The sequence below is a fragment of the Orycteropus afer genome, unplaced genomic scaffold (genome assembly GCF_000298275.1).
Source record: "Orycteropus afer afer isolate SDZICR_OR568_19922 unplaced genomic scaffold, OryAfe1.0 scaffold00274, whole genome shotgun sequence".
In the NCBI taxonomy this organism is placed as follows: domain Eukaryota; kingdom Metazoa; phylum Chordata; class Mammalia; order Tubulidentata; family Orycteropodidae; genus Orycteropus; species Orycteropus afer.
The window spans coordinates 772,798-799,659 of NW_006921861.1; the positions used below are offsets into that span (position 1 = coordinate 772,798).

The 26,862-nt window shown below is 38.6% G+C and overlaps 1 protein-coding gene across 1 annotated transcript in view; it reads left to right on the top strand.

Moving 5' to 3' along the window:
* The window catches only part of UGGT1 (UDP-glucose glycoprotein glucosyltransferase 1), a 407,666-nt gene that overhangs the window by 211,623 nt on the left and 169,181 nt on the right, over positions 1-26,862 (top strand). The window contains exons 16-23 of the mRNA XM_042782263.1: positions 1,916-2,036; positions 11,445-11,543; positions 12,324-12,347; positions 13,141-13,235; positions 15,668-15,874; positions 16,521-16,652; positions 17,667-17,797; positions 21,214-21,309. Of these exons, the coding sequence (XP_042638197.1) occupies positions 1,916-2,036; positions 11,445-11,543; positions 12,324-12,347; positions 13,141-13,235; positions 15,668-15,874; positions 16,521-16,652; positions 17,667-17,797; positions 21,214-21,309 (905 nt within the window). The remainder of the gene's footprint in view (positions 1-1,915; positions 2,037-11,444; positions 11,544-12,323; positions 12,348-13,140; positions 13,236-15,667; positions 15,875-16,520; positions 16,653-17,666; positions 17,798-21,213; positions 21,310-26,862) is intronic.

Below are 26,862 nucleotides of genomic sequence, written 5' to 3' on the forward strand. Positions count from 1 at the left end.
AAAGGAGCTCTGGTAGCATAGTGCCTAAGGCATTTGACTGCCAACCAGAAGGCTGGCGGTTCAAACCCACCAGCCACTCCTTGGAAGGAAGGTTAGGCAATCTACTTCTGTAGTGATACTGCCTCGGCAACCCAGGGAGGGATTGCTATGATGGCACTTAACAATAACAACAACATGTGAGCCAAAATACCACCTTGAGCATAAAACCAAAACCAAACCAAATGCACTGCCATCGAGTCGGATCCAACTCATTGCCACCCCTCCTTGGGTTACTGAAGATGTATCACTATGGAAGTAGATCGTCCAATCTTCTTTCCGAGGAGTGGCTGGTGGGTTTGAACCATCAGCCTTCCGGTTAGCAGTCAAATGCCTGAGGCAATACAGTACCAGACTCACCTGAATTTACAATCTCATTAGATTTGACGGATTGAACACCAGTGACTGAAGCTATAACATTGAGGACACCATACATGAAGAAAGCAAATGATCATTATAAAAGAGGGGAAAGAAAAGATCAAAATGGTGGTCAGAAGAGACCATGAAACTTTCTCTTGTATGGAGAGTAGCTAAAGGAAGTGGAAGATATGATTAAGTAAAACAGCTGAACAATAGATTTCAAAGTGCTGCTTGGGAAGACAAAGTATTGTAATGAAATATGTACAGACCTGGAGTTAGAAAATCAAAAGGGAAAAATAAAAATGTGCTTAGCATTTCTTAAGCTGAAAGAAGTGAAGAATACATTGAAGCCTCAAGTTGCAATATTGAAGGATTCTATGCATAAAATATTGAACAAATGCAGGATGCATCAAAAGAAGATGTAAAGAGTGCATAGTGACTCTTCCAAAAAGAATTTGTTGATGTACATTCACTTTAGGAGATAGCATGTGATCCAAGACCATTGGTTGTAAAGGAAGAAGTCTAAGGTGTACTGAAGGAATTGGTGAAAAACATCACTCCATTAATTGACAGAATACCCACTGAGATGTTTCAGCAAATGGATGCAGCGCTGGAAGTGCTCAAATGCCCAAAAAGTTAGACGACACCTACTTGGCCAAGAGACTGGAAGAGATCCATATTTATGCCCATTCTAAAGAAAGGTGGTCCAATTAAATGTGGAAATTATCAGATAATATTCTTAATATTACAAGCAAGTAACATTTTACTAAAGATAATTAAAAAACAATTGGAGCTGTGTATCGCTAGCAAAATGCCAGAAATTCAAGTCAGGTTACTTGGAAGCCTGAGATTGAAATGAGTTTGGGGTGATTTTATAACAAAATATATAGAGCAAGCCTTAGAGTCTCTCCTTTAGAGAAAAACTAAGCATAAGGCCCATCCCAAGATAGATATTTGCTTGTTAGCTTGTAATTGATTTGTGTAAGTTGCTTATTTTTTAAGGGAGTAGAATGGCTTGTGGATAGACCACTTGAATATGAGTTTGCATTTGAAATTCACTTCTTAGCAGCTTAGTGACCTGGAGTATGTTATGTAGCAATTTTTTTTTGCCTCAGCTTCCTCATCTTTGAAAAGGACATAAGCAATACCTGCCTCATACGTGTATATCTGGCAATCCTCAAATAAACTCATAGCAACTTATGGCAAGCCTATAGGATAGAGTAGAACTACTCCATAGGTTTCCAGGACTGTAATCTCTATGAAAGCAGATTGCCAGATCTTTCTCCCTTGGAACAGCTGATAGGTTTGAACCACTAACCTTTTGGTTAGCATCTGAATTCTTAGGCACGCTGCCAGCAGGGCCTCTTTTGGCAAACATGAACTGATAGCATGATGACTTCTGTTCTTATTTGTTGACAATATATTGATGGTAGTATAAAGCTAATATATTTTTATTTCCTAATGAATTGTATTTAATATAAAGTTAACACCCTTCCCCCCCCTTTTTTTCTTTCTGAAGGGTGAACTGTCCAGTGATCAAGATGTGATTGAGTATATTATGAATCAGCCAAATGTTGTTCCACGAATCAATTCTAGAATTTTGACAGCTGAACGAAAGTACCTGGATTTAACATCAACTAGTAAGAAGCAGTTCAGGAACATCTTTGTGCTTTTAAAAAATATTGTTTGGTTTGTGCTTTGGAATGTTTCCATTTATTAGATTATTATGTTTAGAATGTATCCTAAGATTGTGACAAATTTTTGTGTTTAAACATCTTGCATTCCAAGTTCATAATATGATCTTTTAAATTCATAAACCCAAACAAAAGTCATTATTATCTAGTCCTTTTTGATAGACCCTATAGGACAGAGTAAGAGTTTTGCAAAAGCAGACTGCCTCATCTTTCTCCCATGCAGTAGCTGGTAAGTTCAAACCTCCTACCTTTTGCTTAGTAGCCAGATGCTTTAACCATTGCTATAGCTCCTTTTTAAATTCATAAGAGAAGAGAAATGCTTTCTGACTTAAGCCATGACAGTAGACTTTTTGAGGGGCATGAAAGACCTTTGAAAATTATTCATTACCATGTAAATGCCAAACTAAGCTTTTTTTGGGCAATAGGAATGTGCCTGAATTTTTGATTGCCTGACAAGCCATATAGCAATTAAGCAGCTGGATTTTCTTGGTCCTGTACTATGGTAAAAATGACCCCCAACTCAAACATTTTCTATGGAGACCATTTTCTTGAGTCTTAAACAGGATAAAGATAAAACATACAGTCTTCCAGCATGAGGGAAACCATCAGCATGTACAGAATACAAAGAGGGAATGGAATCTGCTCACTCATGGCCATGGGGCTAATTATTATGACAGAAAACAAAGGAAATTATCATAAAATCATGATTGGTGGCAGGTTAGTTCATTATTATCACAGGTGGGAATACAGAAGAGCTGGAAGGACTGTGATTGGGATATGTACACAATTGCAAATTAAAAAGAGTTACAGGATTGTTTCGGGGGTTTGACCACCTGGCTACGTTCTTGTCAGTGTATGAATCATGACCATGGGGCCGTGACTAATAGTCATGGGAACCCCACCTTTTAACTTACATTAGATAAAATGCAGCTGCTTTAGATAAATCCTTGAAGACCCACCTAGACAAGTTCCCTGGTTCTTTGTGTAAGTAAGTCTAAAGGCAAAACTGCCACTTCCTGTGCTTGGCTGGAAGTTGTAATCTATTTTTAACCACACTCTTCCTGAGCACAAACTGCCCCTCCCTAGGTTTTCCCAGGACATATTTCTGGTTTGGAAGGAGCTCTGGTGGCACAGTGCCTAAGGCATTTGACTGCTAACCAGAAGGTTGGCACTTCAAATCCACCAGCCTCTGTGTGGCAGAAGGAAGATCGGGCAGTCTACTTTAAAGATTTACCACCTTGGAAACCTAATGGGGAATCTCTGTGAGTCAGCATTGTTTAAATGCCAGTGAGTTTGTTTTTTGGGTATTGTTAGTTTGATGATCAGAAAAAATTCAAATGGCATCTGAACTTATGTCAAGACTCAAAATAGTCTTTGGCCTTTGGGCTTGGGACCATGGTTGTAGGGAACATCAAGCTCAGCTGGCATAACATATTACACAAAAACATTGTTTTCCATCCTTCTTTGGTGAATTGTGACTGAGGTCTTAAAAGCTTACAGGTAGCCATCTAAGATGCAACAGTTAGTCTCTTCTCATCTGGAACAAAGGAGGATGAAGAAAACCAAAGACACATGGTAATAGCCCAAGGGAATAGCAGACCAAGCGAACCTCAGCCTACAAGACCGTGAGACCAGAAAGAACGAGGTTGTGCTCAGCTACTACTGTCAGCCAGTTAGAAAGGGATTAAAATAGGAGATCCTGGGTAGAGTGGGAGAAAAGTGTGAAACAAAATTCAAAATAGTAAAGAAGACCAGCCTTATTGATCTAATAAAGACTGGTAAAACCCCTGAGACCTAGAATTGAACTCAGTCTTGTGGCTTCCACCCAAATAGTAGACAGGTATATAAGGTGAACATTTACACTCTTTGGAAAAATCAACAATGGAAGATCAAAAAAACCAAACTCACTGTTGTCCAGTTGGATCTGACTCATAGCGACCCCTGCTTGGGTTTCCAAGGCAGTATCACTATAGAGGTAGATTGCACAATCTTCCTTCTTAGGAGTAGCTGGTGAGTTTGAACAGCCAGCCTTCTGGTTAGCAGTCAAATGCCTTAAGCACTACACCACTGGAAGGGCGCTGTTTTCACCGGGAGATACCTCAGAGGGCAGGAATACATAGGAAAGAAAGACACAGGGAAAAGGTAACCACAGGGAAGAAGTTAGAAGAAAGCTGTTACATCGTTGTGATTGCAGTCAATGTCAAGAAATGAAATGTGTATTAACTGTTATATGGAAATAGGTAAAATGAATTTGCTCTGTAAACTTTCATTCCAATTACAATTAAAAAAATAAATAAATGGAGTTAGGGCTCCTACTATAGACTGCAGCCTTCCATAAACCAAGAGCTTTAGAATTTAAGCTCTAATACAGTCCTCATTAGAATCAGTCTGCTCTCATGTCAACAAGTATTTCAGCTAATTTTACTCTGGGAACCTAATAATGCCCTTTTAAAAATAACTGCTTTATTGAAGTGTAGTTCACGTACTATAAAACTTAACCTTTTAAACTGTAGAATTCAGGAGTTTTTGGTATATTCACAGTTGTGCAACCATCATCACTTTCTAATTTTGGAACATTATTATCACTCCTAAAGGAACCATGCACCCATTAATACTCTCCATTCCCTCCTTCCTTTAGCTTCTGGCAGCCACTAATCTACTTCTGTTTCTATAGATTTGCTTTTTCTGTTCAGAAAAAGCAGAATTTTTATTTCCTGTAAAAATACTTTGTCACTGGCTTCTTTCACTTAGCATGATGTGTTCAGGGTTCATCCATGTCATAGCATGTATCAGTACTCCATTTCTTCTTCTTTACACAGAAGAAGTAATCAGTTTTAGGGTAATCAGTTGACTGACAGTTCCCCATTTTCTTTATTCTTTCTTTAGTTTATCATGTGATGAACATAAGAATGCTTTAACGTATTCTTATATATTAAGCCCTTGTACAATTTGTTTCTTATGCCTTCAAGTTGAGAATCTGAAGGCCACTTAAACAAACATCTGGTAATGTTGTGGAGACATCATCATTTGACCATAAACTCTCACTTGTATTATATGTAATAGTGAAGTCACAACCATGTGTATTTGTTTTTGCTCTTGTGTACGTATACTGAAAATATCAATCCATTTTTCATTATTACTGTTTGACAACTATCTCTAATATACTTAAAACTTGATATTTTTTCATTCAGGTAGAGGACAGTGTAGGCTTGTAATTGAAAAATTAGAAAATGGGTTAAGTTGTTTTTTCACAGTCAGATTTTGCTTTTTATCAGAAGTTTTAATACAGCAAGACCAACAGTAATTTTCTTGTTACCATAATTTTTAATCAAACAGTAAAAGGCTATATCTGGAATACTGATAAATTGTTGTTGTTGTTAAGTGTCATCAAATCGGATCCGACTCATAGTGACACTTCCTTGGGTTTCTGAGGCGGTATCATTATGAAAGTAGATTGCCCAGCCTTCCTTCCGAGGAGTGGCTGGTGGGTTTGAACCACCAGCCTTCTGGTTAGCAGTCAAATGCCTTAGGCACTTGTTTTGGTTATCTAGTGCCGCTTTGACAGGAATATACCACAAATGGGACGGCTTAAACAAACAGGAGTTTATTCTTACAATTTGGAGGCTTTGAGTCCAAGTTCAAAGTGCCAGGCTCTAGGGGCTGTGTGAAAGCCCCTCAACCTTGGGGTCCAGCTCTGCCCCTGCTCCCGGTTCACTGGAGCTAAAGGCATTTCTTCACTCAGACGGCTGCTCTCTGCTGAGGCTGAGAAGCCCAAGGTTGACAAGTAAAAAGGCACAGTCCCAATGTTACCAAACCGCACGGCAGGACTTTAACTTAAGTCCATTGTAAGCCCCAAGGTTGGTAGAGAATAGCAGGCTGCTGAGCAACGACATGGCTAATGCAGGGTTCAAGGTTTCTTAAGCTAGAGACCATTCCCAAGGCTTCTCCTTATATACAGGAAGCAGACCACATCCCAAAGGCAGCTACTCAGCTACTTGTGGCAGATCCCACCATGGAGTTGATTACCAGTCTCATCATGGGGAATAACTACCACCAGCTGCCCAGCCACTCAACGAGGCCCAGCCAAGTTGACACAAAAACATAACCACCACAGCACTATGCTACCAGTAGGGAGTTGGGTTTTGATTTCCTTTTCCTCTGGGTGTTGTAGTAATCAGCTGTGAAAGAATACTAGACCATAGTGCCAAAGATATGATCTGCCTGCAGAGGGAAGATATCAGTGAGAAGAGCAGGCATCCTCCTTGTCTAGTACTGGTTGCAGTACCATCACCTGGATCTCTTTGGCCTTGGTTGTCCTGGTACCTATATAAATGGCTACTCATTTTTAAGGCCATGCTTGGTACCTATATAAACGGCTACTCATTTTTAAGGCCATGATGCTCTCAATTCTCCACCACCTGATGTTGTAAATTGTGATTGTCTTACTTACTATTGTTTTCTTTTCCCTGAACAATGGCTGAGCGGATAGGAAGCACCTGTGATGCATTGTTGAAATGGTATGTGGATGACTGAATGGATGAAGGAATAGATAGGTGGATGAGCAAGCAGGCTGTGTTTGTATGACAGTGATGAGAAGTGGCATTTGTCTTGGGTATAATACTACATATGGCCAGAGAGCTGGAACCAGAGGGTTCATAATAATGGGCTAGAGATATTTTTGTCAGTAGGAAAAATTAATGTGTATAATTGGGATTTTAGCAAGAGTAAAGGGGAAATGTAGAGTTGACCTTTATGACATGGATGGAGTAAAGCTTTTGGGACCTTCATTTGCTGATGTGGCATGATGCAAAATGGGAAGAAAAGGTGGAAATATCCATTACTAATCAGAACATGGAATGTATGTATGAATCTAAGAAAATTGGAATTTAACAGAAATGAAATGGAATGCATGAAGATCAATATCCTAGGGATTAATGAGCTGAAATGGACTGGTTTTGGCCATTTTGAATCAGACTGCTGTATGATCAGCTGTGCTGGGAATGACAAAGAGGAATGGTGTGGCATTCATTGTCACAAAGAATGTCTTAAGATCTATCCTGAAGTACAGTGCTGTCAGTTATAGGGTAATATTCATATGCTTACAAGGAAGACCAGTTAATACTGTTACTCACATTTTATGTACTACCAAAGCCATAGATGAGGAGCTGTGGTAGCATAGTGCCTAAGGCACTGGACTGCTAACCAGAAGGCTGGCGGTTCAAACCCACCAGCCACTCCTCGGAAGGAAGGTTGGGCATTCCTACTTCCGTAGTGATACTGCCTCGGAAACCCAAGGAGGGGTCGCTATGAGTCGGGGCTGACTCGATGGCAAATAACAACAACAACAACAAAGCCATAGATGAGGAAATTGAAGATTTTTACCAACTTCTGCAGTCTGAAATTGACCAAATATGCAGTCAAGATGTGTTGATTGTCACTGATGATTGGAATGCAAAAGCTGGAAACAAAGCAGAATCACCAGTAGTTGGAAAATATGGTGATAGAAATGACACTAGAGATCGCATGATAGCATTTTGCAATACCAATGAGTTATTCATTGCAAATATCTTTTTTCAACAACATAAATGGTGGCTATACACATGGACTTCACTAGATGGAATACACAGGAATCAGATCTACTATAACTGTGGAAAGAAGTGATGGAAAAGCTCTATATCTTCAGCCAGAACAAGACCAGGAGCTGATTGTGGAAAAAACCATCAACTGCTCATATGCAAGTTCAAGTTCAAGCTGAAGACAATTAAAAGATATCTAGGAGAGCCAAAATAGGGCCTTGAATATATCCCTTCTGAATTTAGAGACCATCTAAAGAATAGATCAGACAAATTAAACCCCAGTGACCAAAAACCAGAGGAATTGTGGGATGACATCAAGAATATCATCCATTGAAGAGAACAAAAGTTTAAAAAGAGAAGAAAGGAAGAAAAGTCCAAAATAGATGTCAGAAGAGACTCTGAAACTTGCCCTTGAATGGAAAGTAGCTAAAGCAAATGGAAGAAAAGACAAGATAAAAGAGCTGAACAGAAGATTACAAAGAGCAACTTGAGAAGACAAAGTCAGTTATTATAATGACATGTGCAAAGACTGGGAATTAGCAAACCAAAATGGAAGAACACGCTCAGCATTTCTCAAACTGAAAGAACTGAAGAAAAAATTGAGTCCTTGAGTTGCAATATTGAAAGATTTTATGGGCAATATATTGAATGATGCAGGAAACATCAAAAATAGATGGTAGGAACACAGAGTCACTGTACCAAAAAGAATTGGTAGATGTTTATCCATTTCAGGAGATGGTATATGATCAAGAACCAATGGTATTAAAGGAAGAAGGTGAAGCTCCAGTGAAGGAACTTGTGAAAAATGATGCTCCAGAAATTGATGGAATACCCACTGAGAAGTTTAAAGAAACAGATGTTATGCTGGAGTTAAATTCTTGTCTGTGTTAAGAAATTTGGAAGACAGCTGCCTGGCCAACTGCCTGGAAGAGATCCATATTTGTACCCATTCCAAAGAAAGGTGATCCCACAGAATGTGGAAATTATCGAACAATATCGTTAATATCACATGTGAATATCATTAATATCACATGTGAGTTAAATCTTGTTGAAGATAATTAAAAAATGGTTGCATCAGTATGTTGACAGGGAACTTCCAGAAATGGAAGCTGGATTCAGAAGAGGATGTGGAACAAGGGATATCATAGCTGATGTCAGATAAATCTTGGCTGAAAGCAAAGAATGCCAGAAAGATCTTTACTTGTGTTTTATTTACTATGCAAAAGCATTCAATTGTGTAGATCATAACAAATTATGGATAACATTGAGAAGAATGGGAATTCCTGAACACTTAATTGTGCTCATGAGGAACCTGTATATAGATTGGAAGTGTGTTGTTTGAACAAACCAAGGGGATATTGCATGGTTTAAAATCAGGAAGGGAGTGTGTCAGAGTTGTATCCTTTGACAATACTTATTCAATCTGTATGATGAGCACACAGTCTGAGAAGCTGGACTATGTTAAAAAGAACAGGGCATCAGGATTGGAGCGAAACTCATTAACAACCTGTGATAAGCAGATGACACAACCTTGCTTAATGACTTAAAGTACTTATTGATGAAGATTAAAGACTGCAGTCTCCAGTATGGATTACACTTCAACATGAAGAAAATGATAATCCTCACAACGGAATGGTAAAGTGCATCATAATAAATGGAGAAAAGATTGAGGTTGTCAAAGATTTTGTATTACATGGTTCCACCATGAACACCTGCTTGACCAATTTCTCTCAAAGATCAGCACAAGGCCAGTCCCCATGAGGTGGAGGTTAAAGATGTCCCAAATGTTGGAACTACTGTGCCACTCCATCATTTTGGACATTAACTCCTCTTCCTCCTCCTCCCAGTAATTTCCCCTGTCTTAGGGTTCTCTATTTTGTGGTAACGCCTCACAGAACATATACCCAAGGAATCGTCTCACGTAGTAGTGATGGAGGCTGGCAGGCTGGCGAGTCCCAGGTCTGTGAGTGGGTCTGGAGGTTCCTCCCAATTCTCAGGGTTTGATGAACCTCGATCAAGCAGATCAGATGATGGCTGCTGTCTCAAATCCAGGGGTGAGATGAAGAGCCAAAACACAAAACCAGAGCAAGAGAAAGGGAACTTTCCCAGGAGATTCGTAGGTATACCCTCAAGGAAGCTAAGGGTGGTGATTTGAATTATACCCTCCAGCAAGGTAGGACTCAATATACATTCCACTTGTGTTGCCCCAACAGAAATAACCTAAGTGGATGATTTTAACAATCAGCAGCTCAGGGCAAATACCATCACAGAGCCCATTGCCAGTCATTATAGGGAATGACTACTACCAGCTGCCCAGTCAAGTTGATACCTAACCTTAACTACTACACCTCTCCAAACAGGCATGGATAATAGGATTTACAGTGCATCACCGAATGGAGGACAATGGCTAGAAGGGCCACATCAAAGAATTCACCATAACACCAATGGAAGCAGCAGTCAAGAAATCAGTCATAATATTGTACTGGCAAATCTGCTGAAAAAGACTTCTTTAAGCAAAGATGTAAAGAGCAAAGATGTCTCGTTGAAGACTAAGGTGCATCCAAGCCATGGTACTTTTAATGTAGCATAGTGCCTAAGGCACTTGACTGCTAACCAGAAGGCTGGCTGTTCAATCTCACCAGCCACTCCTCGGAAGGAAGATGGGACAATCTATTTCCATAGTGATAGTGCTTTGGAAACCCAAGGAGGGGTCGCTATGAGTCAGGTCCAACTCAACGGCACATAACAACAACAACAACAACATATATACGTGAAAGCTGAACAATGAATAAGGAAGACCGAGGAAGAATTGATGCTTTTGAGTTGTGGTGTTGCCAAAGAATACTGATAGTACTATGGATTGCCAGAAGAACAAACAAATCTGTCCTGGAAGAAGTGCAGCCAGAATGCTCCTTGGAAGCAAGAATGACCAGATTTTGTCTCACCTACTTTGGCCGTGTTGTCAGAAGGGACCATTCCCTGAAGAAGGATATCATGCTTGCTAACGTGTAAGGTCAGCAAAAAACAAGAAGGCCCTCAACAAGGTGGATTGACACACTGACTGCAATGATTGGCTTAGGTATAGCAAGGATTGTGAGGGTGGAACAGGACTGAGGGGCAGTGTTTCGTTCTGTTGTGTACAAAGGATTGCAGTGAGTCAGAGCTGATTCCATGGTATCTAACAACAGTAAGAACAAAGGGGAAATAATGAATAAGAACCTTGACTTTGGGCATTAAGCAGAGGATACATATCTAAAATGATGAAAATGACTTTGTTTTTGTTAAGGTAAAGTATTACTTTGTTAGACGTGGAAGAATAAAAATTGGAGTACTCTTATATTTTCTTTGCCATTCAGTCCCCATCCCCAATAGGTTAGGGAAGTTCTTCTGTGTCTTAAAATATGATTTATTTGGTAGAGGACATGTTTGAGCTTGTTCAATAAACATGAAACTTTATTTTACTCACATTCATTTTATGTGTCTTATAGTATGGTAAGGAGCTCTGGTAGCATAGTGCCTAAGGCATTTGACTACTAACCAGAAGGCTGGCAGTTCAAACCCACCAGCCATTCCTTGGAAGGAAGATTGGACAATCTACTTCCGTAGAGGTGTTGTTGTTTTGCCGTGGAGTCGGACCTTGGAAATCCAAGGAGGGGTCACTATGAGTCAAATCAACTTGAGGGCAGGGAGTTTGGTTTTTGGGTTTTATAGTATGGTAACATTAGATTGAACTGAGGCATATTAGTTATAAATCCATTTTATTTTTTTTGTATTTTAGATAACTTCTTTGTGGATGATTATGCTAGATTTTCTGTCTTGGATTCTCAAGGCAAGACTGCTGCTATAGCCAATAGTATGAACTATCTGACAAAGAGAGGTAATCCATTTTAGCAGTATTTTAGATTCAACATTTTTTTTTTTTTTTTTTTTGCGATTGAGACAGTAATTTTACCTTTATTGTCTATTGGGAAAGAGATTACATAATTTTCTTTTATTATTTCTTATAATGTAACGAGTCTAGAAAATAACAGTTTAAATTTTAATTCTTTGTATATGTTTAAAAATTCCAATGCTTTTATAAATTTGATATTACATATTAAGATCAAAAGGAAAAATCTTTCATGGCTCAAAATGGAAAGACATTTATGATGTTAAAATGGGTTAATGGTTTAAAAATTGATTTTGCCGACCTCTTCAATGACAGTATTATGTCAGAGGGTGTTTCATGAGATAAACTTAGTTCTGGTAAGCTTTACATATTTTTTAAACTGATTTTTATATTCTATTGTTTATTTAGGCTAAGGTTATGTAAAATGATGCTCTTTTAATTGGAAACATTATTTTCACATCTAGTCAACATTTTCTGAGAACTGATTATCATTTAAGGTAGTTATTTTTATCCTTTCTGTATTCTTCTCCCAGAGAGAATTTCTCATTTCCCATATATGTAAGTATAGGCATTTGCCCCAAAATCCTCACAATATCACTGTGATGATATGTGAGTTCATGCTTTTTAAAATATCTATACCAAGTATGTGATTTAGGAGCAGCAAGAGGAATAGATCATGTTAGGGAGTATTTAGAGGTTTGACTCTTATAGGTATTAATTACAGCAATGATATTTGTCTTCTACTCTTTTTCCTTTACCTTTGTCTAGGAATGTCTTCCAAGGAAATATATGGTAACTCAAAATTATAGTATGCTTTATTCATTTTCTTAATTAATCTTATGTGGTTTCAGAAACCATTGCCATTCAGAATCTACTGACACATTACTATGATATTTCTGGAACCTGTGTGCTCCAATGGCTATATCAGAATGGATAATTTTTTGTAAAGAATTTTATTCCAGCCAGTTACACTAATATGATTAAAGGTTATATACCTACTCCTCACTTATCTATATGGTTAGATTCCAAAAGACCAGGTCATTATGTGAAAATTGGCTTTAAGCAAAAATGAAAGATGACCATATCACATCATAAAATGGAGGATGACTACATCATCACATAACTGCCAAACCACTGAGAATCATGGCCCAGCCAAATTGACACTTCACCATCACAGTCCTTGTTAGTCTCATCTCAGCATTCGTTACTGCCAGATGTACATTGTTAATATGCAAAATATTGAATAGTGGGTGTTGTACTATTGTCATAAATGTAAAATATTGGATAAAGAGATAGTTGAAAAGTGAGGAATAGGTATAATACATTATTTACATATTTAAAGTATTTTTTCATTTTATGTGCTAACAGATAATCATAGCATAATAGAATTAATCAGTGCATGTTCTAGTTTGTCAGTAAGCCAGATGGCTTTCATTCTTACATAGAAGTTTCACTACTTTTGCTTTCTTTACTAAACTTATTTTCTTACATTTTGCATGGTTTCAGAAATCATTTGGTTTAATAAGAAATGAAACATTGAATGTGCTTTTTTTCTCCAACTCAGTATGTTTTTGTTTTCCTACAGATGATTCTTTTATTAGGCCAATAACGTTTTGGATTGTTGGGGATTTTGATAGGCTTTCTGGAAGACAGTTATTGTATGATGCTATTAAACATCAGGCAAGTGTGTACATTTTCATTTGTATTTCTGTTTGAAGGTCAGTTATACTCAGGGGGCATTTGTTTCTTATGTAATTGTTTTGGTGGGGAGGTGGCAATCCTGTGTACCTAATGCTTGTGGAAAAGGATCAGATTTCTTAAGATGTCTGCCGGCTAGTAAGAAAAAAAGAAAAGATTGCAGTTTTCTGGCTTTATTTAAGGCATTAGATTATTTTAAAGATAAAAACTATAATTATAAATACTACATAAGTTTTTGTTGCATGATTTTATATTCTTGCTTCAGAGATGCTGCAAAGACATGTTGTATATTGTGTGTGGGAGACAGGGTCCTTACCTATAGAGAGGTCTGATGTAGGGGAAATCTTGTATAAGCACATGAGTGTGCTTGGGAATAGAAATAGATCTAGGTATGTATAGGAACACACATCAAGAGGCTCTGAAAAATGTACTCCACTTAACTAGCCGAACTTGATCAAATGGCAGCAGGGAACAGTTGAGAATCTGAATTTTTTTTTTTTTTTTTTGAGAATCTGATTCTTTTAAAGAGTCTCATTGTTAGAGAATGAGATGTTAAATGCCTTTTTCCTGAGCTGTTACAGATTGGATCTTCATCGAAACATCACAGCCCTTTACACGCTGTGCCCTGGAATGCCTTACAGAAATAAGGAAATATCGTCGTGGTTTTAGTTTCCTAATGCATTGAATGCCTTTATTGCCCAGTTTATCTTTAAATCAGGTGTAATTTTAGTTGAAGAAGACAGATATATATCCACATGCACGCATGCACTGCCATGGAGTCGGATCTGGCTCATCACGACCCCTCCTTGGGTTTCTGAGGTGGTATCACTATGGAAGTAGATTGCCCGACCTTCCTTCTGAGGAGTGGCTGGTAGGTTTGAACTGCCAGCTTTCTGGTTAGTAGTCATATGCCTTAGGCACTAGGCCACCACAGCCCCTAGATATACATCCACCAAACCCAAACCTTCCACTTTGAGTCAGTTCCAACTCACACCATCTCTGCAGGACAGAGTAGGACTGCCCCATAGGGTTTCCAGATCTTTATGGTGGCAGATTGCCACATCTTTTTCCCATAGAGCAGCTTGTAGGTTCAAACTACCAACCTTTTGGTTGGAAGCTGAGCGTTTTAACCACTGCACCACTGGGGCTCCCTAGGTACATGTATGTTGTTGTTCTTGTTGTGTGCCTCAAGTTGGCCCCAATTCATAGCGACCCCTCCTTGGGTTTCCGAGGCAGTATCACTACGGAAGTAGATTGCCCAACCTTCCTTCTGAGGAGTGGCTGGTGGGTTTGAACCACCAGCCTTCTAGTTAGCAGCAGTCAAGTGCCTTAGGCACTACGCTACCTGAGCTCCCAGATATATGTATAAGGCACTCTAATGCAAATTGATAAATGCTTGAGTACGGTTATAGTGGGAGAGGTCAATTTTTAAATAAATATTTTAGTTGAAGTAAAATACAGGCACAAAAGAAGTGTACAAATCATAGGAATAATCACAGTATAATGGTGAAAGCACCCATGTGACCACCATCCAGATCAAAACAGAGAAAGTACTAGATTTCCAGAAGCCTTACTCTGGTTTTGTCCACAGTCACTGCCCCTTTCTCTCTTTTCACCTCACTGAATAGTTTTACCTGTATTTGAAACTTTATTTCGACAGAATCTTACTGTATATATTCTTTGGTGTTTGGTTTCTTGCTTAGCATTTTATGAGATTCATTCATGATGTTGCAAGTAATGGTGGTTTGTTCTTTGTGATTGCTTTTACATTATGTAGTATTCTATTTTATGGCTATACCATCAAGTTTGTTTCCTTGTGAATTTTATTGATGTGGCAGACAAGTAGGGTGTTTGTTTTTGGGGTTATTATATAGAACTCTGTCATGAATATTCTTGTACATGTCTTTTGATGCCTATAGGGATAAATTTGTCTTGCTTACATTCCTGATACTTTTTGTTTTTAATGGATCTCAAATATCTTCTACATGGATGCTTTTTCACATATGGAGAGATTAGTGTTTACTAGCAGTCTGGAAAGACTTTGTGAAGGAAGAACAGTTTGAATAGTGCCCAAAAAAGCATGTTTGGAATTTAAGGAATTAAAATTGGGATGGAGTGTGTATCGACATTACAATGTGAGGGGGTGACATGTTAGAATAAAGCATGTAAAGGGAAGATAGAACACTAATGGTCTGTAATGTGTGCTGTATTTACAAGAGTGGGCAGAAATGAGGTTGGAAAGGTAGATCGATGCCATCTAATGTAGGGTTTTGAATACATGGCTGTGGCATTTGAATTTTATTCTGAAGACTTTTAATAGAAATTTTATTACTAGTTATGGAATATGACATGTTAATGCTACTTTTTCAGTTAAAAAAATACCATATAATTCTTATTTCCCATTCTGTCAACAGAAGTCCAGTAATAATGTGAGAATAAGCATAATAAATAATCCAAGTGAAAATATAAGTTATGAGAACACTCAGATCTCCAGAGCAATATGGGCAGCCCTCCAAATGCAGACCTCCAACTCTGCAAAGAACTTCATCACCAAAATGGTCAAGGAGGAGACTGCAGAGGCCCTGGCCAGAGGGGCTGATATTGGGGCATTCTCTGTTGGAGTAAGTCTCTGTTTTTCCTGAGGCAGCCATGTTTTCTGATCACATTCACTTGTGATTTTCATTCTTAGTTTCAGAGGACTTTATTTTTTTAAATTTGCAAGACTCGTAAAAAATAACAATTTGCTATATTACTGTTATTACTTTTGCTAGGTTTTAAGATGTGCATGGTATAAGTATGTATATCTTTTAAGCCAAAAGCTATTTGTTTTTGTGTAGTTTTAAGCTCTAGGCAATATTAGATTTCTCTATAAGTTAGAGGGTTATATATTGATGCTTTTCCAACATACATTCATGTTTCTTCATTTATATAAATTACTTTTCCAAAAGTATTGTTTTAAAATTTCTTATAAAATGATGAATATGTTTGAAGTTTTAGTTAGAAAAGACCCTCACTTGAATCAAAATTAGTGGGACTTTAAAATGCAAACTAGTTTGCCATTTTAGGAAAAGGGAAATATGTAGTACCTGATAAGTGGAGGGTAGGGGGAGATTCAGAGGTAGATTGGAGAATTAAGACTGAGACATCGTAATGCTAAATTAGTTACTACTTTCCACTAAAACATTTATGATTTATTCATTATGGTTATTCATTTATATGGCTTGCTTAATAACAATAACCTTTCCTTAACAACTGTTATTTCCCTAGGGCATGGATTTCAGTCTTTTTAAAGAGGTCTTTGAGTCTTCCAAAATGGATTTCATTTTGTCTCACGCCATGTACTGCAGGGATGTTCTGAAACTGAAGAAGGGACAAAGGGCAGTGATCAGCAATGGAAGGGTGAGGATTTTGTCCTGAGACAAGCATGACTTCAGATTAGAGCAGTGAAAAGTCTTTGCATCATTCTACTATGAAACTAGTAAACTCGTCAAACAGCTGCTCTTTTTCCAAAGGTGATTGGGGCTTATGAAGTGCTGATGATAATTTTCTGTTCCCTTATTTTCAAAGGAAGTATACTTTTTGACATAAAAGCCTCTGAGTGAAACCTTCCAGCTGTTTTCTGTTTTACAGTTGTGTAAGGTGTTGAGAATGTAGATGCTCTCAGAACATAAAACAGCAAAGTTTTTGATACATAAAATACTCATCTCTGTGAAACCATATCCTCATAAGTTTACTTTATAGTTCGTGCAGTCTAGAAGAACTAAACTAATTTAGGCTTAAAAGTTTTCTTAACTATCTATAGCCACTGAAATTAAGCTATACTGGGCATACCAAACTTTAGACTCGTAGCACTTCAAGCAAAATGTCTGATACCTACTACTACATCTTCATTTTAGCTTTGTTTTCATTCAGTGAAATTTAGTGAAAATTCTGGTATTTTATTTTACTTTGAGTTTACTTTTACTGAAAAAATAATGTGAAATATGAAGACCCAAACTGTATCTAATTGAGGAATTGAAAAATAAATAACTGTAGAAGTTGATTTGGATTTTATTTTTAATTTATTTTACTTACATGTGTACATAATAGAGCCCTGGTGGCACTGTTATTAAAGTGCTGTGCTGCAAACTGAAAGGTTCAAACCCAGCAATCACTCCATGGGATGAAGATGTGGCAGTCTGCTTCCATGAGGATTTACAGCCTTGAAAACCCTATGGGACAGTTGTACTCTGTCCTAAAGAGTTGCTGTGAGTCAGAAAGGGCTTGACATCGTGGGTTTTTATATATGTACATGTCAACCGTCTTTAACTTGGGTTGTAAGACAGCTGAAGACAACAAAAGACTCCTTGATAGCTTCCTGATTACAGTAGTTTTCTATCACTGACCACTACTCTTCTTTTCTTTTCTTTCCAGATTATTGGGCCACTAGAGGATAGTGAACTGTTTAATCAAGATGATTTCCACCTCCTGGAGAACATCATACTAAAAACTTCAGGACAGAAAATAAAATCTCATATTCAACATCTTCAAATAGAAGAAGATGTGTAAGTGTTGCTGTAGAAGAAATTAGTTGGTTCATATCATAGGATGTGTATTAATATGACTTTACTCACAGGAAAGGATTATATATGAGGATTACATATCATTTACATACACTACTGCAAAAATGGCGAGGAGGCCACATGTTCTGACCTCCTCTAATCCCACAAGAGGAAGACAGGATTACCAGCAGTAACCCAAGGCCTATTCCTGCCAGGCCAGACATGCTGCCTTCCTCCAGCCCTTTCACCAACCGTTCCTCCCAAAGCACCCACCACCTCTCTCCTGGGTTCGATAATTCGCTGCAGTGGCCACACAGAACTCACAGATTACAAGGTTTATTAGGGAAGCACCAAGCTACAATTTGAGTTCAGGAAAAATGCTCAGTCTCTATCTCTCTCCAGCCCACCGTCCCTCAGCCAGCAGTCTCTCACAGTCTTTTTCCCAGCAGTGCTGGTCCCTTGGTGACTCACTCAGCAATGAGTGTCTCTTGCGTCTTTCCCAGCAACGCGTGTCTCAGGAGCCCGTATCTCTTTCTGCAGCACGTCTTCCTCAGCCAGCAGTCAGAGAGAGTTCTGCCTCTAAGAGGCCTCTTTTTGAGCCCGGCAGGGTGGCCAAACTAGCCAATTATAGCATCAGAACTCTAAGCACCTGAGAGAGAGTGGGCACCTCCCAGAACATTGTTTTGTGCCACTCCCAACAGAAATACTCCAGGTGGACACCTTCAGCAATCAGGAGCTCCTCAGTTGCTCATAGCAAATCCCACCTTGGAGTTTACAAAGACTTATGGATAGAAAAGCCACACAAAGTAATTTACTATACCACAGCTACCTAGTCCAAGGTGATTTACTTTCAGCTTTAAAATGTAATAATGCTCTTCACCTCAAGGTTTAATTTATACTTCTATTGAAACAAGCTGATTTGTTTTATTGAATAAAAGAACTGTTTTCATCACCCTTCCCCCTTTTAAAAACTTTATTATCGAAAATTTCAAGCATATTCAAAAGTAGAGGGGCTAGTTTATTTATGACCTGGAATACTTCTATAAAGAGATACTTTCCTTCATCACTTATCAATTATCCTTTAGTTTTATTTTGTACAGGAAAGGAAAAGAGGGTTCAGTGCTGCTTCTCCTTTATTTACCAGTTCAAAATAATGAGCTGCTTCTCTTGCTTCCTCCAAAGGTGATAATGAGTTGGTTATTGTTGATGTTTATTTTTATTGTTCTAGTTTTATTATTGCCTAATGCATTTTAATGAGTTATTTCCCTTAATGGAAGAAAAGAAATGATTTGTCTGGGCTGTACTTGGAATAAACATCATATGAATATGTAAATACTTCTGGCTTTTTCCTTCATCTTTTTTATACACCATTATGCTGAGGTGTGTTTTCATTATGAATTCTCAGTGAAGTCTTGGCTTCAGTAGCTACCTAAGTCACTTTGCCAAATCTTATGTAATATGAGAAGACATCTTTTTTTCATCTTTCTCAATATTGGAGCTATAGGTAAAGATGTTCCCTCCTATCTCAGTGCCTCATGAGTTAGGTTTCTTGCTCTGGCCTCTAAAATACTCCTCTGATGTAGGCTGGGAGATGCTCCATCACTTAAAGCAATCTTTTTAGCAGGGCACAGACTCGGTGAAATACATCCTTAATCTGTCCCTTCTTTCTTTGGAGGCTTTGAGGAGCCCCTTGCACTCTGTACCAGACTGTGTCCCACAGACTTGGTTTTGCCAACCAGAAATGGCTGTGGGTCCGTCTTGTGGAAGTTTAAGGCAATAAGGTAATCATAGCACTGCTAAAAGATTTATGCTAAAACTATTTGGATTCTCAAAATCACCTTGCCTCCTCTAGTTTTCATTACTGCAGGAGCTCTCCACCTTGGGAGTGGCCCTTGTATTCAAGCCACAGCTTACTTTCTTCACTCAGTCCTACAATATTAGGCTGCTCTACAGCTTTCTGAAGCTGGTTGTGGCTCATGCACTGTGGTATCTCATGAGACTCAAGGGAGTCTCTTTTTGGCCTTATCACTCTGATCCATTTAGCTAGGTGTCCCTTCAAATGTTTTGTGTCCATGAGGTGTCACGTCACAGTAAAGAAATGGAGTATATTATACGTAATTGTAGTTAGTATTTAGAAATTGAACCAAAAAATATAATTTGATAAAGTTGTTTGGGATCAATGAGAAAATATATAGGTTTGATCCTAGTTCAAATGTATTTAAATGTGCTTAAAAAAAAAATTCTTATTTTAAATTTAACCCTTGAGTCAGTAAATTCAAGCATTTCTTTCTGGCTTATAATTTAGTTGAAGATCTTGGTTAAAAATCAGCTTTAGAAGGGGTAGGGAAGGAGGAAATATATTTCTAAGTTGTTTACTACATTATTGATTTTAATGATGAAATTGGAAACACCCTAGATATTCAGTAGCTGGTTGGTTTAGCAGATGATGGTATACATATAAATATATTATGAACTCATAAAAAATTTTAATGTATACTTATATTGATCAACCAATAAAAGGATGTTTGTAATGCATCATTATTGATCTTATTTTTGTTTATATATTCAAAATACAGAATTACGCACCAAAATGTTATCAGTAGTTATTTCTTGATGATGGTATTGCGTATAATCTGAACTGTCTCCTTTTTATTCTTTTTTTTTTCTTTTCTCTGAATGTTATTCCAGTCATACACCAAACCCAAACCAAACCCACTGCCATTGAGTCTATTTCAACTCATAGTGACTCCCGTTGGGTTTCCAAGGCATTCAGTCTTTATGGAAATAGATTGCCCCATATTCCTTAGGTGAAGCAGCTGATGGGTTTGAACTGCCAACTTTTTGGTTAGCAGTCCAATGCCTTGTTATGTGCTGTCGAGTCGGCCCCGACTCATAGCGACCCCTTCTTGGGTTTCCAAGGCAGTATCACTACGGAAGTAGGATTGCCCCATCTTCCTTCCGAGGAGTGGCTGGTGGGTTTGAACCGCCAGCCGTCTGGTTAGCAGGCAAGTGTCTTAGCCACTATGCTACCAGAGCTCCCAATGCCTTAGGCACTGCTATAATAAAGTTATTTCAAAGAAGGTGGGGGAGAATGTAAATGATACTTAACCAACAACTTATTTTGCGCCGGACCCTGAGCAAGGGGCTTTAAATATGATTTCAATGTAATATTTACAGGAGACAGGCAAAGCAGGCAGTATTTACATTCCACATAAGGGAAAATGAAAACTTCCCCAATGTTATAGAACTAATCAGTTTGGAAATTACTTCAACTCATGCTTGTCAGTACGGAGTCTATGCTTTCTCAAAACCATCTGTTAATGTTCACTATTTGGGCTGATTATAATTATATGTTCAATAATAATTGGAAAAACCTTCGGTTAAAGATATGCTATAATTTCACTACCCCCATTTTTCAGGGCAAGTGACTTAGTAATGAAGGTGGATGCTCTCCTGTCCACTCAACCCAAAGGAGATGCAAGAATTGAGCACCATTTCTTTGAAGATAGACACAGGTAAAGAGCTAGTAATGAATTTGTGTATATTCTTTTTAAAAATAATTTATTATATATTTTTTGTTGTGAATATACACAACCGGACATATACAATTCAACAGTTTCTACATCTTTAATTGAGTGATGCTGATTACTTTCTTCAAATTGTGCAACCATTCTCACCTTCCTTTTTGTTGTTGCTGTGTAACTTTTTATTGTGATTTAGGTGAAAGTTTACGGAATAAATCAATTTTACATTCAATAATTCATACATATTTGTTTCATGCCATTAATTGCAATTGCCACGTTGTAACAGTAACACACTCATCCCACTTCCTCCCTGTGTTTCCTATTTCTCATTCCCCATTCCCATTTCCCTGTGTATCCTTCTTTCCTGTCTGTTCCTGCTTTCTGAACTTTCTCCCTAGACAGATGCTACCCTTTTAATTTAAAATGGTTGATTATTCTAAGGAATGTGTACTTCCCTGGTGTTATTGTTCTCTGTATAGACCTGTCTTTTGTTTGGCTGAGAGTTGAACCATGGGAGTGCGTTCAGCTCAGGCTTGAGAGGGTGACTAAGAGCCATAGTCTCAGAGTTTTCCCTGTCTGTCCAATCAGAGAGGCTTGTCTTTATTATGATTTTGAGTTTTGGCCCACGTTTTTCTCCCACTTTCTCTAGGACCTTCTAATGTGATCCTTTTCTTAGTGGTCAGTAGTGATAGTGAGTCACCATCTAGATCTTCTGGTCTCAGGATCATGAAGGTTGAGGTTTGCATGGTCCATTAGCCTGTGGATTAATTATTATTTCCTTGCATCTTTGATTTTCTTCACTCTTCTTTGCTTTGGACAGGGAGATACCAATAGTTACATCTTAGATGTCTGCTCACAAGCTTTTAAGACCCCAGTCACTACTCACCAAAGTAGAATGTATAACAGGTTCTTTGAGGACTATATTGTGCTTATTGACCTTGATGTCTCTCTAAGATTATGAAATTGATCCTCAGGTCTAGAGACTCACTCCCTCAAGGGAGTTTGGTTGTGGCTAAAAATTTTTCATAACTTTGCCCCCTGTATGCTCTACCACATACGTAGATATAATTGCAATACATGTAAATACATATGTAAAGATATCCTGTCAAACATATATATATATATATTTGTGGGCATTCACCTTTCCACAGCTGTTCAGCTTGCATGTGTATCTGTTTATCCACTTGTAGATTATTGTTGTTATTGGAGGATTGTGTATGTTATAGCATTTACCTGTCTTTCCGATAATTCTTGTGCTTCTACCAGTGTCTTCATTTTCCTTGATTATTTTTTGCTGACCTCTGCCTTATTATATATTACTTTCCCCTTCACCCAAGTTAATGTATGTCTACCTTCTAGTTAGCAGTTTACCCTCCCTTGCCTTCCCACCCTTGGTAACCATCAAAGGATGTTTCTTTCTATGTATAAACCTTTACTTGACTTTTTATAATACTGGATTCATACATTGTTTGTCCTTTTGTGGTTGACTAATATCACTCAGCATTATGCCCTCCAGGTTCATAAATGTTATCAGGTGTTTTGCAGATTATATCATTACTCTTTACTGTTGCTGTGTTAGGCTGAGTTTTCTAGAGAAGCAAAACCAGTAAAGCTTATATATATATATATATATAGAGAGAGAGAGAGAGAGAGAGAGAAATTTATCCTAGGAAAATGGCTCATAGTTATAAAGTCTGGCAAGTCCCAAGTTCCAATCAAACATCAAGTTGGAGGCTTTTTCTGACTCATGGAGCTGCAGGGGCTGATGAGCTCAAGGTTGGCAGGCAGTGTACTGGCTGTTGACTTCAGCGGAAGATGAATCCACAATCACCAGGCAGAATCGTAGATTGTTCGTTCACAGACAGTTGTAGGCAGCACAACAGGATCCAGATCTACAGAAGATTCTCTGATGTTCCTAGGATGTCCATATATATATATATATTGGAAGCAGGCCACACCCCTAGGGAAACTCCCTTTCAACGGATTGGCTGCTCAAAACATATACCTCAGATCTCATCATGGGAATAACCACATCACAACTGTTTAAACCCCTCAGAATCATGGTGCAGCCAAGTTGACACACAACCCCCAACTATCATAGTTGCATAGTATCCCATTGTGTGTGTGTAACATAGTTTAGCTACCTGAATGTCTTTTGGTTAAGTTCCTGTCCTCTTTTTTAATTGCCCATTTTTTAATTGGATTTTTTGCCTTTTTCTTATTGAGGTATTGAAGTTTGCTATAAATTTTAGAGATTAGTCTCTTGTATGATATGTTGTTGCCAAAATATTTTCCCACTGTGAGTTCTCTTTTTATTCTTTTGGTGAAATCTTCTGATGTGTTGAATTTTCAGCAGGTCCTAGTTACTTAGTTTCTCTTCTACTGTTTATGCATTTTTTAGGGCCCGTAAGTTTGTTCCTAGTTTTTCTCTAATGGTCTTTATACTAGATTTTCTATTTAAAACCTTTGACCCATCTTGAGTCAGTATGAGGTATGGATCTTGTTACATTTTTCTGCAAATGAATATCCAGTTTTATAAGCATTATTTGTTAAAAAGACTATCCATAGGTGGATAAATTAATTTCTGAGTTCTTAATTCTGTTCCATTGGTCTTTGTATCTGTTACTGTACCAGAATCAGGTTGTTTTGACTGTTGTGGCTATGGTGCAGGGAATTACTTAGTATGGCTCTCTTAGCCTTGGTATTTGTGACTCCCACCAGTTTACTGGGTGGAACTGTGCAAATATACAGTGCCTTGTGACTCACCAAGGGAATTGGATAGCTTGTTAGTAAAATAAATAAGGTATGTGGCACCTTGTGGGGGTTGTTGTTGTTGTTGTTGTTGTTATGTACCATTGAGTCGCTCCCGACTCATAGCGACTCCTCCTTGGGTTTCCGAGACAGTATCACTACGGAAGTAGGATTGCCCAACCTTCCTTCCAAGGAGTGGCTGGTGGGTTTGAACCTCTAGCCTTTTGGTTAGCAGTCAAGTGCTTTAGCCACTATGCTACCAGAGCTCCCTTGTGGGGGTAGGAACATGAAAATAAGGTGTATGGAACTCTCAGGTGGGGATCGGTTAGTTTTGTCGTTCAGCTAGGCTTAAAGTAAGCCCTCCTAGAGGCAGAAAGGGAAATCTCACTGCCATTAAGAGAGAAGAGCCAGAGGTAGAGTGGAGCACATCCTTGGACCTGAGCCTTGCACTGCACCTCCTTGGCAGAGAGATGGCAGAGACATGGAGGAAGTAGAGCCAAGAGGCACAAGACAGAGCAGCAGGTTTGTCGACCTACAGAGTGAGAAAGCTGAGTGCCTTTGCAGGAGGCTTGCTGGCAGAGTAGGGTACACCTAAGTGCACCTATTGGCAAAGCTAAAAGAGCTTTCTAACACTTACCAAGCAGAGCAGAGGCCAGGTGGAGAGGCCAAGGGCCAGAGAAGCATGCAGAGGGGAGAATGTCCTTATCGAAGAATTATATCCTGAATGCGTGCCTGAACTTGAATTGTAGTTTGTTACTTTCCTGATAAACCCCACAGTCTTGAGTATTATCTGTGAGTTCTGTGTGCCCATTGCAATTAATTATCGAACACAGCAGAGAAGTAGACAGTGCCTTGGGAGGGATGGTTGGTGTCAGAAATGGTAAAAAGGCTGGAGGGTGGTGGCATGTCTGGCCTCATAGGAATAAACCTTGTGCTGCTGATGGTGATTCTGTCTCACTCTTGTGAAGTAAGAGGAGGTCAGAAGATGTTGTCCCCACGTCCTTTTTGCAGTGGCTGTGTAGTAGGTTTTGAAATCAGGAAGCGTAAGGACTCCTACTTTGTTCTTCCTTAGCAGTGCTTTGCTTATCCAGGATCTCTTTCCTTTCCATATAAAGTTTTTCCATCTCTTTAAGGAATGATGAGGGAATCTGGAACAGGATTGCAGTATACGTATAGATCACTTTGAGTATTATTGACATTTTTACAGTGTTCAGTATTCTGATTCATGAGTATAGTATGTTCCTCCATTTACATAGGTCTTTTTATATTATCTCGGAAACCCAAGGAGCAGTCACTATGAGTTGAATTGACTCAACGACAGTGAGGTTTTCTTTATTTCTTGTAGTAGTGTTTTATAGTTTTCTTTGTGTAAGTCTTTTGTATCTTAGCTTGGATTTATTCCTCAGTATTTCATCTTTTGAGTGACTATTGTAAATGGTATTGCTTTCATGATGTCCTCTCAGAGTGCTCTTTACTAGTGTAAAGGAATCTAATTGATTTTTGTATCCTGCAGCTTTTCTGAATCCTTCCATATGTTCCAGTAGTTTTCTTATTGAGACTCTGGGATTTTCGGTGTGTTGGATCATGTCATCTAAAAATAGAGAGAGTTTTACTTTTTTGTCAGTTTGGGTGCCTTTTATTTCCCTTTCTTGCCTGGTTTGCTCTGGCTAGAACTTCCAATACAATATCGAATAAGAGTGGTGTTAAAGGTCAACCTTGTCTGGTTTTTGTTGGGAAGGCGAATATTTTCTGTCTCTCCCATTGAGAATAATTTTGTCAGTTAGTTTTGTGTATATGCCCTTAATTATACTGATTTATTTCCCTCTATTTCTATTTTGTTGAGCATTTTAATCCTGAATGGGTGTTGGATTTTGTCAGATGTCTTTTCTGCGACTGATATAATTATGTCCTTTCCATTTGTTTTTTTCATATGGTGTATTATGCTTATTGTTTTTCTAATGAACCCTGTGTTAGACTGGGTTCTCTGGAGAAACAAAAACCAGCCAAAGCTTATATATATACAAAGAGAGAGGGAAATTTATCTTAGGAAAATGGCTCACAAATATGGAGAAGCTGGGAAATCCAAAGTCCCTGGAGGAAACGTTGGGCTAGAGGCAGCTTTAGCTTCCGCAACCACAGGGGGCCAAGAAGCTCAAGGCTGGCAGGCAGTACACTGGCTGTTGACTCCAATGAAAGATGAATCCAAGATCTCCGGGCCTAATGGTGGGCTGCTCACTCACAGAAAGTTGTAGGCAGCACACCAGAGTCCCAATCCACAGAAGAATGTCTCTCTTCCCAGGATGTTGCTGGATATTCTGGAAGCAGGCCACACCCCTAGGGAAACTCCCCTTGAGCAGATTGGCCACTCAGAACACAATCATCCGATCCCATCATGGGAACAACCACACAAAACTGGGGTCCAGCCAAGTTGAAACACAGCTCAACTATCACTGTCCACCCCTTGTCAACTTGGCAGTTGTACACATCTTCTTAACCATATGTAATCTCTAAATAAGGACAATTATGGAGTCATATTTGTGCCTAACATGATACGCTAGTACACATACAACCAAAATGCATTAACTTTATTTACATTTCACAGTTCATAACAGAAGGAAACAAAAATATTCGATGCACATATACAATGAAGAAATACAACAATCACAGTCCTCGTGTCTATAGCTGATCACGTGGTCATAGCTGATATTCAGAACTACTTCTTGCACCACCCATTCTGTATTTCCCTTGCCCTCAGCAAGCACCTCAGCTGGTTGTGGTTCTTTGCCTGGTGGG